At 42.5% G+C, this 12,171-nt stretch overlaps 2 protein-coding genes across 3 annotated transcripts in view; one reads left to right on the forward strand and one right to left on the reverse strand.

The window, feature by feature from the left end:
- Window positions 1-489: 489 nt before the first annotated feature.
- Window positions 490-2,110, forward strand: abitram (actin binding transcription modulator). The gene is made up of 6 exons (XM_084032930.1): window positions 490-665; window positions 847-898; window positions 1,034-1,163; window positions 1,276-1,352; window positions 1,434-1,503; window positions 1,645-2,110. The coding sequence occupies exons 1-6, from the start codon at window positions 584-586 to the stop codon at window positions 1,780-1,782; spliced, it is 549 nt and encodes a 182-aa protein (XP_083889056.1). The 5' UTR covers window positions 490-583; the 3' UTR covers window positions 1,783-2,110.
- Window positions 2,111-2,210: 100 nt separating this feature from the next.
- The window catches only part of ctnnal1 (catenin (cadherin-associated protein), alpha-like 1), a 41,702-nt gene continuing 31,741 nt past the window's right edge, over window positions 2,211-12,171 (reverse strand). Inside the window, exons 8-19 of one of the 2 annotated variants that reach the window (XM_084032898.1) lie at window positions 12,076-12,162; window positions 11,650-11,808; window positions 10,306-10,398; window positions 8,817-8,958; window positions 7,678-7,715; window positions 7,539-7,589; window positions 7,046-7,200; window positions 6,742-6,790; window positions 6,073-6,129; window positions 4,631-4,750; window positions 3,852-3,935; window positions 2,211-3,706 (exon numbers count right to left, since the gene is read on the reverse strand). In XM_084032898.1, coding sequence (XP_083889024.1) covers window positions 3,530-3,706; window positions 3,852-3,935; window positions 4,631-4,750; window positions 6,073-6,129; window positions 6,742-6,790; window positions 7,046-7,200; window positions 7,539-7,589; window positions 7,678-7,715; window positions 8,817-8,958; window positions 10,306-10,398; window positions 11,650-11,808; window positions 12,076-12,162 — 1,212 coding nt within the window. In that variant the 3' untranslated portion in view covers window positions 2,211-3,529. Of the gene's footprint in view, window positions 3,707-3,851; window positions 3,936-4,630; window positions 4,751-6,072; window positions 6,130-6,741; window positions 6,791-7,045; window positions 7,201-7,538; window positions 7,590-7,677; window positions 7,716-8,807; window positions 8,959-10,305; window positions 10,399-11,649; window positions 11,809-12,075; window positions 12,163-12,171 lie in introns of both variants that reach the window. The other variant, XM_084032897.1, reaches the window with a different exon arrangement.

The following is a 12,171-nucleotide window of genomic DNA, read 5'->3' on the forward strand; positions in this document are numbered from 1 at the left end:
GCATCACAGGCTAATACTAGTTGTGTCCGGGTGAGATTGTATTTTAATTTTAATTTTGACATAAAGAGCTTGATGGCATGTAAATGCACATGCAATAGACTTGGGTCGCTGTTTCACTGTTTCGCTTATTGCATTCCAGTATTATCCACTGTACAATCTTTGAAACTAAAGTTAATGTAATTTTCATTTTTAAATTGTTTGAAAATATGATTCTCAAAAATACTCAGTGTGGAAAATGGAAAATCTGGTTACCTTGTTTATATTGCATGAATATTGTGAAATTAATCTTCTAATTAGAACAACTCTGGAACACGATGATGCTATTGTGGAGCTACGATTTAATCTTCAAGTTCCCATCATTTTAATAAAGTCTCCATATGTCAAATTCATATCTACGATACCCAAAGAAGCGAAAAGAATTCCCGGAACCTCTGTTGCCCTTAACACCGTCGGATTCAATCCACAGACGGACCGCCTGGTGTCACACCATTTATTGTCCGCCAATTCAAAGTTGTGGTATACACTGCTGTAAATTAAAGCTACGTCTTTTGGCTGCAGCCTGTCTGCGTCGTGGAAACTTTTGATGGAGTGTTTGGAGCAGAAAGACATAGAAGCGACGGCGCCTTCGGTTATCGACCGATATTACACGCGGTGGTTCAGAGCCGGTAAGTATTATCTCACTGAAATGCGTCTCATGTCGTGTTAGCTGCCCGGTGGCTACGTCCGCTACCGTTAGTTGAACCTTAGCCCTCGGGGAGAGGGAGCATTACACATTTAGACTTTTATAACCCAGCACAATGCAAATAATTCCGGTTCGTTGAGTGTAATGTGGTCGTTTTTATTTAGATATGAAGGGGAAACCGTGTGAGGACCACTGCATCCTGCAGCATTCAAACAGGTAAAAACAGTCACGTTATCGATGAGCGAACGGTGAAATCAACAACAGGTGGTCATGATTACACGACGATTTTTTTTACTGGTAATTAAGTACGCAGGAAATGAATGGATTTTTGAATGTGTTTGTTCTCTGCAGACTGTGTGTCATCACCTTAGCTGAGACTCACCCGATCCTTCAGGATGGACGAGCGGTCAAAAGCATCAATTACCAGATCAGTGATTGCTGCAGTCGGCTGAACAATAAAGTCTCTGGAAAATCCAAGCGGGTAAATTTATAATAATTCATGAAGCTACAAATTCTCTTCTATGCACATTAATTTGTACTTGTATGGTTGTACCCTGCAATGCCTCTACATTTGTATTGTTTTCAAATTATAGGGCGGTCAGTTCCTTACAGATTTTGCACCTCTGTGTAGGATAACATGCACAGATGACACAGAATACACAATCTACAGGTGAGATGATATCTTTTCTTCTCTGCATACATTCCACATGCCTCTATGTCACAATCAGTCACACAAATCTTATCTTTTTAGCTGCATCCGGGGGCGGCTTCTCGAGGTCAATGAGAATATCTTAAAAACACCTACTCTCTTGCAGGAAAAGGTACATAGTTGCTAATAAAGTAATACCCTCTTGAATTAGATCAAGCTATTCAAAATCTTCATGACTGCAAGATGAGTTTCAGTTTGAAGTTTCAGCAAAACAAATGTTTTAACAGTGCTTTTGTCTGTCGAATCTGAACAGCCTTTCACCGATGGATACATCGCCGTCATCTTGCCAAAGTTTGATGAGAGCAAGAGCATAACCGAGAACCTTCTGAGCCAAGAGGAGTTCGAGAAAGTTGTCTCCAAACGTACCGCTGCCCAATCTCAACCCTCATGACGGAGCGTACATGTTCTTGCCTTATTTTAAGTGGAAACTCTTCTGCCAAACCCAGCAGGTTGGGTTCAGACTGAGGACATTATCCTGGAAAGTGACGTTTGTCTCACTTCAAAGGGACTGTTGCAATCGGAGCACTGTGCCTCTACACTTAAACGACAGGGTTTCAGGCAGCACTCTGCTTTCAAATAATCTTTATTTGTTTAGCTTTTTTCTTTTCTTTTTTTTAATTTGCATACTAAAGAAATGGAAAATAGCATTATAAATATTACAACCAACTAATCAGTTTGAATTATTTTTCTAGAATGTCAATAAACGAATCCAACAGAGATTTAAGAAAAAATATTGTTTATTTTTTTATGCGTCACTTTTCACCTTTCATTGTCAAAATAATAGATGGTCCAAAACTATATCTATGATTTCTTCACATCTGTAGCTCCACTACAATACCCAGCATCCTTAGCTGCTCTCTCACTTTACAAAGCATGTCTAAAGCTTAATGTATGTTATTCATCTCAGTCATTACCACACCTCTCACGAGTACCAAGTCATTACCTTAGAATTCAGACTATATATATATATATTTATGTTTATATAACTTTGCTTCAAGTACCATATTATAGGTATCATATACCATTTACATATAGGCCTACAAGCAGCTTCACAATGATAGTCTTCATAACAAGTACACTTCAAGGCTCCATTTGACACAGGTGCTTGTTCAGAATTATGTTTCATTTTGTTAAAAAAAGTCTATAATTATACTCACAATATGACTTAATAACAGGACAGTATGAAGTAAATTCCTGACATCCTCAAAATCATTTCAGCTTTAGACTTTTTGAAGAAACCAGGCCCAAATAAAAGACTCCAGTGATGCACACTGGAGGTGTAAGAGCTTTATATTTCACACTAGTAGTAAGCTGAACATCGTAGCGATTTCATGAAGACAATCATATTTGGCATTAAGTTGTGATTCTCACTAACATGGCTGACATTCCATGGCAAACTGTATGGAAAGTAGTCATTAATCATATGGTGTGGTTGACATACAAATACTTACTTATCCAAGTGAGATGAATAGAATGCCAGAGATCACCGACACAATGTACAACTATGTCTAATATTACAGAACTAGTGTTAACTTTACAAACCGAGAACACGTTGACCATAAGAGACTCAAACACAAGGTTTTGGTGATGATGGCGTCATGCATGGTGGCTTTTCAGACATTTAACTGTACCCCCCCCTCAATTTGGAAAACATGTGCAACACGTTTACAGGACACCACAAAGCAAATGGGTTTGTTACACAGGAGGCACATAGTGAAGACAGATGTATGGCTGAGCATTGAGGAGTACCCTCCTGCTTTCTGATCAGTTTATCAACTCAATATCTTTTTTTAGGAAGTTCGCTGCAAATGGCGAAGTCATAGTGTTGGTTGATTGTCTCCATCTTGTGGACTGGGGTGGAACTGGTGCTTCAGGTAACCGCTACCCTGGTTAAAACCGCCTCTGGGCACAGCGAGCTTGGATCTGCGTCTTCCTCTCTGTAAAGCTTCCACCATCCACACAGCAGACACAAACTCTGACGGACCCGAGGGAAGCATCTTCACCACGGACGCTGCTGTAGCCCACTCTCTGGTGGGTGCATGGGGATGAGGGGGAGTGAAGTATTTCCGGGATTAAAATGTTCTCCTAGACAGCAATGTTGGGAGAATAGTGGACAAAGGAGGTGACTGTTTCCTGGATTATTTGCTCTCCAGGAGGTTAAGACCAGCAATGTGCTGCTCCAAGGATTTGACACCGAAGCCGTTGTTGTTCTTCTTGCCGTTGAGAGCTCCCTCCTCTTTGACAGGTGTGGACGCATCCTGCCTCTCTTTCCAGTCTTGCGGGGAACTCGCACTGCTGCTCCTCTCGGACTTGTACTGCAAACAGACACAGCATGGAGAGGGAATGGAAAAAAATGATAAAAATGAGATCACCATCTTGTCTTCTATTCTATTGTGTGTAAGTAAAAATAATTTCCATGTACAAGTACCAGTAATTCAGTCATGAGTGTTGTTTAATCACCTTTCTGGTGAGCTTATTGCAGAAGGGGAGGAGGGAGAGAACCACAGTCAAGACACTTCTGGTTGTCTGAATGGACGAGTCCACCTAGAGGCAAAGAAATACAACCGAGAGAGCGTCTTGAAGAGGTCTAGCATGGATACACATTGTATACAAAGAACGCATTAACACGTCCACCCAGCGTATAACTCCCCCCCGATAAATGACAACGCCAACATCCAGATAGAGAGACGGCGAGATGGGAGCCAATTCATGTCAAAGAGATGCTCGTTAATCAGCGGGGGACGCGCTCTTCTTAGTCCCGTCCTTTTGATTACAACCTTCGCCTTCATTACAAGGTGACCTAAGGCGGATCCTCCCTGCCCGACGTCCTCATTAATTCCTCACAGACATTCATTAATCTAGCGCCCTGTGTCCGGCGATGGCGTTACTGGTGTTCATCGCTAAGATATCACGTAGCCGGTAATGAAGCAGCGCAGTCAGTCGTGCTCTGTTGTGTGTTCATTGAGCATCCATTGATGCCTGTCTGTAGCTGAGGATGTGATTGTAATGCCTTTTGAAGCTAATTATCGCCTTAAGAAAAGAAAGAAAAAATTCAGTAATTCTGCTCTGCACTCTGTGTGATGTTACTAATTTGATGTCCACTAAACAAAACAGACTCCGGGCACAGACCTGTCATTGTTTGAATTGTTTTTTTAGGTATACACACACACACACACACACACACACACACACACACACACACACACACAGAGAGAGACACACAAGCGTAGTATTAGTACCTTCTGGAAGGTGGCAGTCTTGCCCTGTACAGGAGTCTTGGCTCCCATCTGCAGCTGTTGGCACAATGCCACCAGTTTCTCCAGCTCTGTCACCACCACAGACTTCTCCTCATCAACTAGCTGGAACAGAAAGAGAGGGAGAGAGGTGTCTGTCAGGACAGATGGTTTGATGACGGCATATCCAGGGAGACTGGGCTAATAGGTACAGACATTGATAGACTGAACTGGATCTACGGTGAACTTGTTCAAAAACAAAATCATGCATCACGAAAAAAGCCAACGTGGAAATAAATAAAAAGGAAGGTGTAATAAAAACACCTAGTTTAGCTTGACACAGCCAGGTCATGATCTACTGCTTAAACTCTGTTATCCAGCTGGGTTAATCCCTCCATCTCAGTCATGGGGGGGGGTCAATCAATCTATTTCAGTTCCACACCACCAGCGACCTACAAACACAAGCTCTTTCATGCAGCGCAGCGCTACTCATGACTGACAAAGGTACACAAACCCTTCTTTAACCTCAATCACAAAAGGCTCAAGCTTATATGCATAAATAGCCTCATAATTTGAACGGGGGCCACGCAGGTGTGCTACAAGTGTGTTTGGTGGCGGGCGGAGGGCGAGAGAGATAGACTCCATTAGCGTCCGTTTGTTTGATGTAATTAATCAGAAAGCGTGAGGCAAGTTGAAGAGCCGGGCCTCCTGATTATGAATTAGTCCTGGGCAGTCACAGTCAACTCCCCCCTTCTTCATCTGCCCCACACACACGCACACACACACACACACACGCACACACTCACAGACGCTGTGGTGACAAATGGAGGTCGTTAACGGCTGTCAAAAAGAGCCATTTAATTACACTTGGAGGACCTGTGGAAGAAGCTGGTGGAGGGCAAGAGGAAGGAAGGCTTTGTTTGCTTGTTGGATCTCAACTCGGAGAAGAGAGAGGATTGTGAAAGTGTGTGACAGCCTCAATTTCCTGCTCTCGCCGTGTGATTTATAAGGTGGACCCGGCACCGGGGCATGCCAGAATGGGTGATACGGGTGTGTGTGTGTGTGTGTGTGTGTGTGTGCGTGAGAAGCATTAACAATAAGAACAAAACAAAAAAAAATCTTATTTTCTGTTATTTACTTGTATACTTATTTCTACAGCTTCATATCACTACAGTGTACAAAAATGTGTTTTTTTATTTTTTTTATTTTCTACTGCATTCGTTTTATTGCTACGTATTCAAGATGTCTTCTTTCTTTTATAAAACATGCACTACGTTTCTTTTTATAGAGTGCTTAATGCGCAAAAATATTTGGAAATGGTTTTACGTGAGCTCATTGTGATTTGGTGGCCAGCCTTAAACTGTGTGTGTGTTTGAGAGAGAGAGAGAGAGAGAGAGAGAGAGAGAGAGAGAGAGAGAGAGAGAGAGAGAGATTGCATTGGTATATACCTGAGTGGAAAGAGTGCGGAGAGATGAGCACAGCTGGAGCCCCTCTTCAGAGAGAACCTTAAGAATGAGTCAGAAAAAAAGACATACATTTTAAAAAAGCCATACACAAATACAATAAAAACCTATTTTTAATATATATTTTGTAATTCTTTTGACTTCCACCAGGAACCCGTTCAAAAGAAACTAAAGCAGTGGGTAAATATTATTAGATTGAATTTTTTTTTATCTTTTCTTATCAGCATGCCTCCTTCCCTTCTCCTTCCTCTCTCATTCCTCTTCCTCTCTTATCTCCACTTGCTTGCCCCGAATGAAATAAATCCTGGCTGACATTTTGGGACCCGATTCTACAAATCACTGCACATTATTGGCAAAGATCCGAATTCAATAGATCCACTCCTCCATGCAGCCTTGTTTGCTGTCACCTCATGTGTCCGCCGTGGCCGGGGACACACGGCACTATATTTCTGTCCTACCGGTCATGCCCTATCAGATGCGAGAGGGAAGTGAATGAGTGGATGCTGGCATTTACTAATCTATTGATCTGCCGGCCCACAGTGTGCCTTCGGTTTAATGAAATAACAGATGCATTCATTTGCAACTTCGATAAAAGGAAGAAAACAGAACACAAGGTGGAGAGAAGGGGAGATTAGCGGATATGGACGTACATACCTCAGCTTGATGAAAAAGATCTAGTGTTGTTTTCAGCAGCCCCTCCCCTCTGGGGAATCAATATGGGAAACAGGGAAGGAAACAGGGATGAGAGAGATGGATGAGGACAAAATACGTCCACGGCAACCAACGGAAAGCAACAATTTTATCATCAGAATAAGTCACAGTCATGTCAACGTTGCCTCTTAACTGAATATCGATAGCCGGGAGCTCCAGCATCTCATTAGCCTCTAAAGAGATTCATGTGGACGCTAACGAGGCTTTACGCTATTGAGCTCCCAAATGCACATGGCGGTTCAATCACCTGGTGAACAGGTGCATGTTGTATGCCATGCTGGCGAGGCTCTGGCTCTGTCTGACGATGTCGTGCTCCTGCTCCTCCCACTTCTCCACCTCCGTGTCCACGTCCGACGACAGCAGACGGAGCTCCAGGCCCAGCTTGGCCATGCTCGTCTGCTCCTGCACTCACACAACAAGACGCACGATGTGATTCCACACCGGTAAACATGATGGATGTCGCCGTAGAAATGCATATTAGCAAACAGATTTATTTCCATTTGTTCACACCATAATGCGTTCTAAAATCAGCATAATCCTGCCTCCTGTGGTGGTGCGGCGTCTGAAAAACCGACGACCCAGCAGAAAAAAACGGCATTCTATTAGCATGCAAACACCATCAATTCTTCAAGCGAGTGACGTGGAGTTCTCCGGGAGATGAATATACTGCTGTCACAACGGGATAGGAGACGTGTGGTGATGTATTGTGCTGAAAGCCGGAGGAGAACAGTGTACGCTACCTCTGCATCCAACTTGACAGCCTTGGCAGTCTTCAAGTTAGCCGAGTGTTTCTGTGGGGAAAAGAGAGCGTTATCAATCAGAGGATTACTACGATTAGATCAGTGGAATATTGATGAGGACGGAAGGTGTGATACTCACCCCGGGTCTAGGAAGTGACAAATAAGATCTTTTGTCTCCTAGGGGAAGAAAGTTTTAGTGATCAACCCCGAACACGACGTAACAAAGAAAAACAAAAACTAGAATTAGTGCCTTGGGTCGCATTGCAGTTTACTTGCATGTCTCATCATTTCTAATCCAATTAGACATCTTATGTGAAATGATCATAATTTGCATAATGAATTCCAGAGTTATGGCCAGTAACGTGCTCTGTTAGGTCACATTGACCGCTGAAATACAATCACTTCATGCTCGAGTGCAAGTGGACGTTTGTGTCAAATTTAAAGACATTTCCTCAAAGATCTCATTTTCACTGGAATAGAACTCAAATAATGTTATTTTTCTGTGATTGACTGATATGGATAAAGACAAGGGTCACAATTATGGTGTTCAGTAATTATGGCGCTGAAATCATATCGCTTTTTATCACCGTCCACCTTTAACACATTTCTATCTTTCGTCATAAACACAATCAGCATTGGTTCATTTCTATTGACTCACTGGGATGATTCACTCTACTGTCATGTTCACTAGAAGCAAATCTCTCCCATATAACACTTAACCGCGGCATTTAGTGCCACAATATTTACTACGTTTTATGTGAGGGCAACCGTGTTTTGGAAATATGCCAAAACATCTTTTCCCTGTCTGAGATTTCTCAGGCTTAACGGTGTGTGAAAGCTCGCGTCTCCATACAAACATAGATCTGTGTGTAGGTGCAGATATACACACAGTCACACAGGATACAAATGATTGATTTGTCTGAAGGGCCGTCTATGATTTAGACACTTCAGGCAAAAGTGAATAGAGAAAGAAAGTACACAGGAGCAATGAATGCAAGGCTGTTTAATGACATTGACCGCTGATCCTTTTACACAATGCTTTCCCACAGTCTGCGATGATACATTTTTAAAGGTAATGCGCTGGCTTTGCTTTGAAACGAAGCGTTCACTAAGGTTTTTTTTTTACCAGAGAAGTTCATCCTTTAAGGCTAAAAAAAGCCATTGGCAGCACATTTTATCTGCTTCTCGCTCTTCTTGAAAGACTCATGTACGAGCTGCCGAACCCCCAAATGCACACGAGCATCCGTTAATAACCGAACAAAAACGCACCTCGCCTGCCTTCAAAGACGTCGTTGATCTCTCTCAGCAGCAGGGCCATGTCACAGAGCTGCGACTCCCAGGCCTCGCAGAACACCTCCAGGTTCTCCTTGGCGATCTTACTGGACGGGTGGAGGGCCAGCGTCTGGGCTGCCGAGATGATCTGAGGAAATTTATATTTAAATAAAAATCGGTCGGTAACCAGGGAGAGAAGAACTATGGAAATCCAGTAAAAGACAGAAATAAAGTGTCTTGTTCTTGTCCAGGAGGGGGAAACTCACTGTGGGGATTTTTGAATTCATCCACTGCTGCTATTGATCTAAAATAAACCCAAGGTTTTCCTGCCATTGAAATTCAATGCACAAGACTAGAAGTTGCTGTCCCTTTCAAACTGTTCTGTTCAAACACCAGACAATAACTAAACCAAGCCATCAATATGTCTAATATTACAATCTTTGTAAATCTGTTTTCTTGATGGGTAGCATTCTCCCATCTCAGTTGTATTGGAATACAGGAATCTGATTTAATCAACACGGCAAGACAGTAAAACACAGACTTCTCTCTCTCTTCACTCTCCATTCTACTGCTGCTCGTAACACTGAAACACTCACAACAGATACATTTTTTTTAAAAAGCACATAATTACTTTCGTAGTTTCTCATACAGATGAATCACAAACTCATAATTAGAGTAAACCAAAAAACAACAACCAAGATTATAACTTGTTTATGTTTATCTGGTCATAAGAATTAGGTTTTGAAGGCTTCGTCATCAATGTTCTTTACATAGTAAAAGGATTAAGGTCGGCACATTTCTAACGCATGATTCATTTTATCTCAAGCTTGCAATATGTTTGACGATTTATATCTGCTATTACTAATAAAACTTTTAAAAACCACACACAAGCATGTGCGCATGTGTGGGAGCACGCACACACACACACACACACACACACACACACACACACACACACACACACACACACACACACACACACACACACACACCCATGCGACAGTGTAGTATTTAATAGCCAATTACCCTCCGGGCCACCCCTCTATTACTTTGGGCCGACACAGAGACATATCATTGCCGCCACCCCATACTGCAGTGTTATTGATTGGTTGACCTTTGAACCAGGAGTGCTGCGGAGTCGCACAGGGCCTGACATTCCTACCGCAGGCCGGGAACATTCTACATTGCTGGATAATTACTGGCATGGATGGTTTCCAAGAGCAAACATAATTAGATCGGGGATATGGGGGACTAGATGGACAGCATGGTCTCAGGTGTATGAGGCAGACTAAGGAGACGTGAGGCAATTAGACTATTTTGCCTCCCCACTGCTAAGTAGACTCTGATTTCATTGAATTCCCAGACCATGTTTTTGATCAGTTTGACTTTATTGACACGCAGTTGAATTAAATAGTATTTTTATCTGGTCTCCTCTGTAGCTGCAAGTCCACTGGGTTATAATATCACCCTATCAAAGAAAGCTGGTTAAAGTTACCTGTGGACCGATGACATGGAAGGTCTCCTCAGCGTGTACACAGGTAATCTCCAGAGGCTCCGTGCCTGACACGTGACACAGCAGCCGGCAGGTCTGAGGTCGGAGACACAGGAGGGAAAGGGGATTGTTTCAAAGTCATACTGCATGAAATGGATCAGGGTTCTTAGTGTCTGTATGACTGGTGTTGAATCAAAGCCACCATGTAAAAGAGATGACACAAACAAGGGCGGGACAATGAAATGAACGTTCCTTATTGTTGTCAAATTATGTTTGTGATGCATTCTCGCATTGAATGATGTCATAACCTTGTGAAAAAGTGTTGAGCATTCTTTAGTCGTCACACTACAGGAAATGTTGTTTCTAAAGTGGGTCATACATACTATGTTATTCCGCAGGCAAAATGTGCATAAAGGAAAACTAAATGCCCTACATTTTTTCTTTTCAGATAATTCAGAGAGAGGCCTTAACTTCAATGTAACATTTATGACTTTATTACATTTGTATTGTTATGGTTTCTGCCTGAAATCTGACATTTTTGAAGATTATTTGTAATAGTATGTGGTTTATATCTAGGTTATAGTTTCACATTCTTCATGTGAACATACAGGCTACTAGTTCTTTTCTCCGGCTGTAGTCTGTAAAGACAAATATAAATTAAATGGCCAAACATGAGCATGGCTGACAAAGGGACTCTGTATACATTTAAGTAGGCTTTTCTAAACCTAATAGCTAGTCCCCCAGATTACAGTGTGAGCTGTCCCAGATTAGAAAATCCTCAAATTCTGAGACGGAGCAAGGAACATTGTGTCATTTTCCCTTTTGAATACCAATATCTTCTGATTTAATAAGGAAACATCTCAGTGATTTCTCATGTATTGGATTAAATATAGAAATATGGTACAAGTCAACTGGTGTTTTAGCTTGTCTTTAGTGCGATTGGATGAGTCAATCTTAAAAGGTTCCACATGGAAACGTTTTTTGTGTTCTTTTTGTAAATTAATATATAATTTAAGAGTACCTAACTCTTCCACTGTGTCTCCTTTCACCCTTTACTGTAGGTTCCCCTTGTTAGGGTTACTAATAAAGACATGACGAAGCCTGCATGGCATTTTTCTGCTGGCTGTTTGCATAACAAAGCCACATGTAGACTTTCACTTTGCTGAGGATTCGAAGTCTTCAATTTTAGCAGATGTCAATGTGTTTTTAGCCTCTTTGCCACAGTATTCAAATGAAAAGTATGACAAAAGCCACATCTAAACTTCACTAAAGATTTCCACAGGTGTATTTTTTTTGTTGAAAACCTCTACTAGGTGGCTCTCCCCTGGCCTCCCTGCCCCCGCCTACCTCCACCAGCTGCTCCTTCTGCTCGGTGAGTGTGCGTGAATACTGGGCCACCGCCTCCAGGTTTCCCTCGGCACCTGAAGCTTTGAGAGCTCGTAGAGGCAACTGCTCCCCATGAACTTTGAGCAAGTCAGAGGCCCGAATGACTGCCACCTTATGGAGCTGGAGGAGGAATAAAAGATTCAATTGCAGAATATGAAGTGGGGGGAGGAAGAACGACGAGTGAGACGTGAATGGATTTTGAAGAGGCGAAGTAAAAAGAAGAGGTGGAGGTGACACGACGACATGGTTGAGTTGACAGAGAGACGACAGGTGAGCTGAAGTGCGATGTGGAAAAGGAAAGTGGGAAACCAGCTGTAGAGGCAGAGCCTCCAGCGAGAGACATCCCTGTCATGTCATGTGTCTCTCTGTACATCTTTTCAGACTCACCTCCCGTCTGAGGTCGCTGACGCTCTGGCACGTCTTCAGGATGGCCACCTCCATGTCTTCTGTGGCTTCTTTGGCGTGGACAGACTGCTGCTCCGG

Source organism: Eutrigla gurnardus (genome assembly GCF_963514095.1).
Source record: "Eutrigla gurnardus genome assembly, chromosome: 17".
Lineage (NCBI taxonomy): Eukaryota > Metazoa > Chordata > Actinopteri > Perciformes > Triglidae > Eutrigla > Eutrigla gurnardus.

Bases quoted from the DNA above. Each gene is read 5' to 3' on its own strand.
- abitram (XM_084032930.1), top strand. From the start codon at position 584: ATGGAGTGTTTGGAGCAGAAAGACATAGAAGCGACGGCGCCTTCGGTT. The intron at 666-846 runs GTAAGTATTATC...GTTTTTATTTAG, and splicing joins CACGCGGTGGTTCAGAGCCG to ATATGAAGGGGAAACCGTGT. The intron at 899-1,033 runs GTAAAAACAGTC...TGTTCTCTGCAG, and splicing joins ATCCTGCAGCATTCAAACAG to ACTGTGTGTCATCACCTTAG.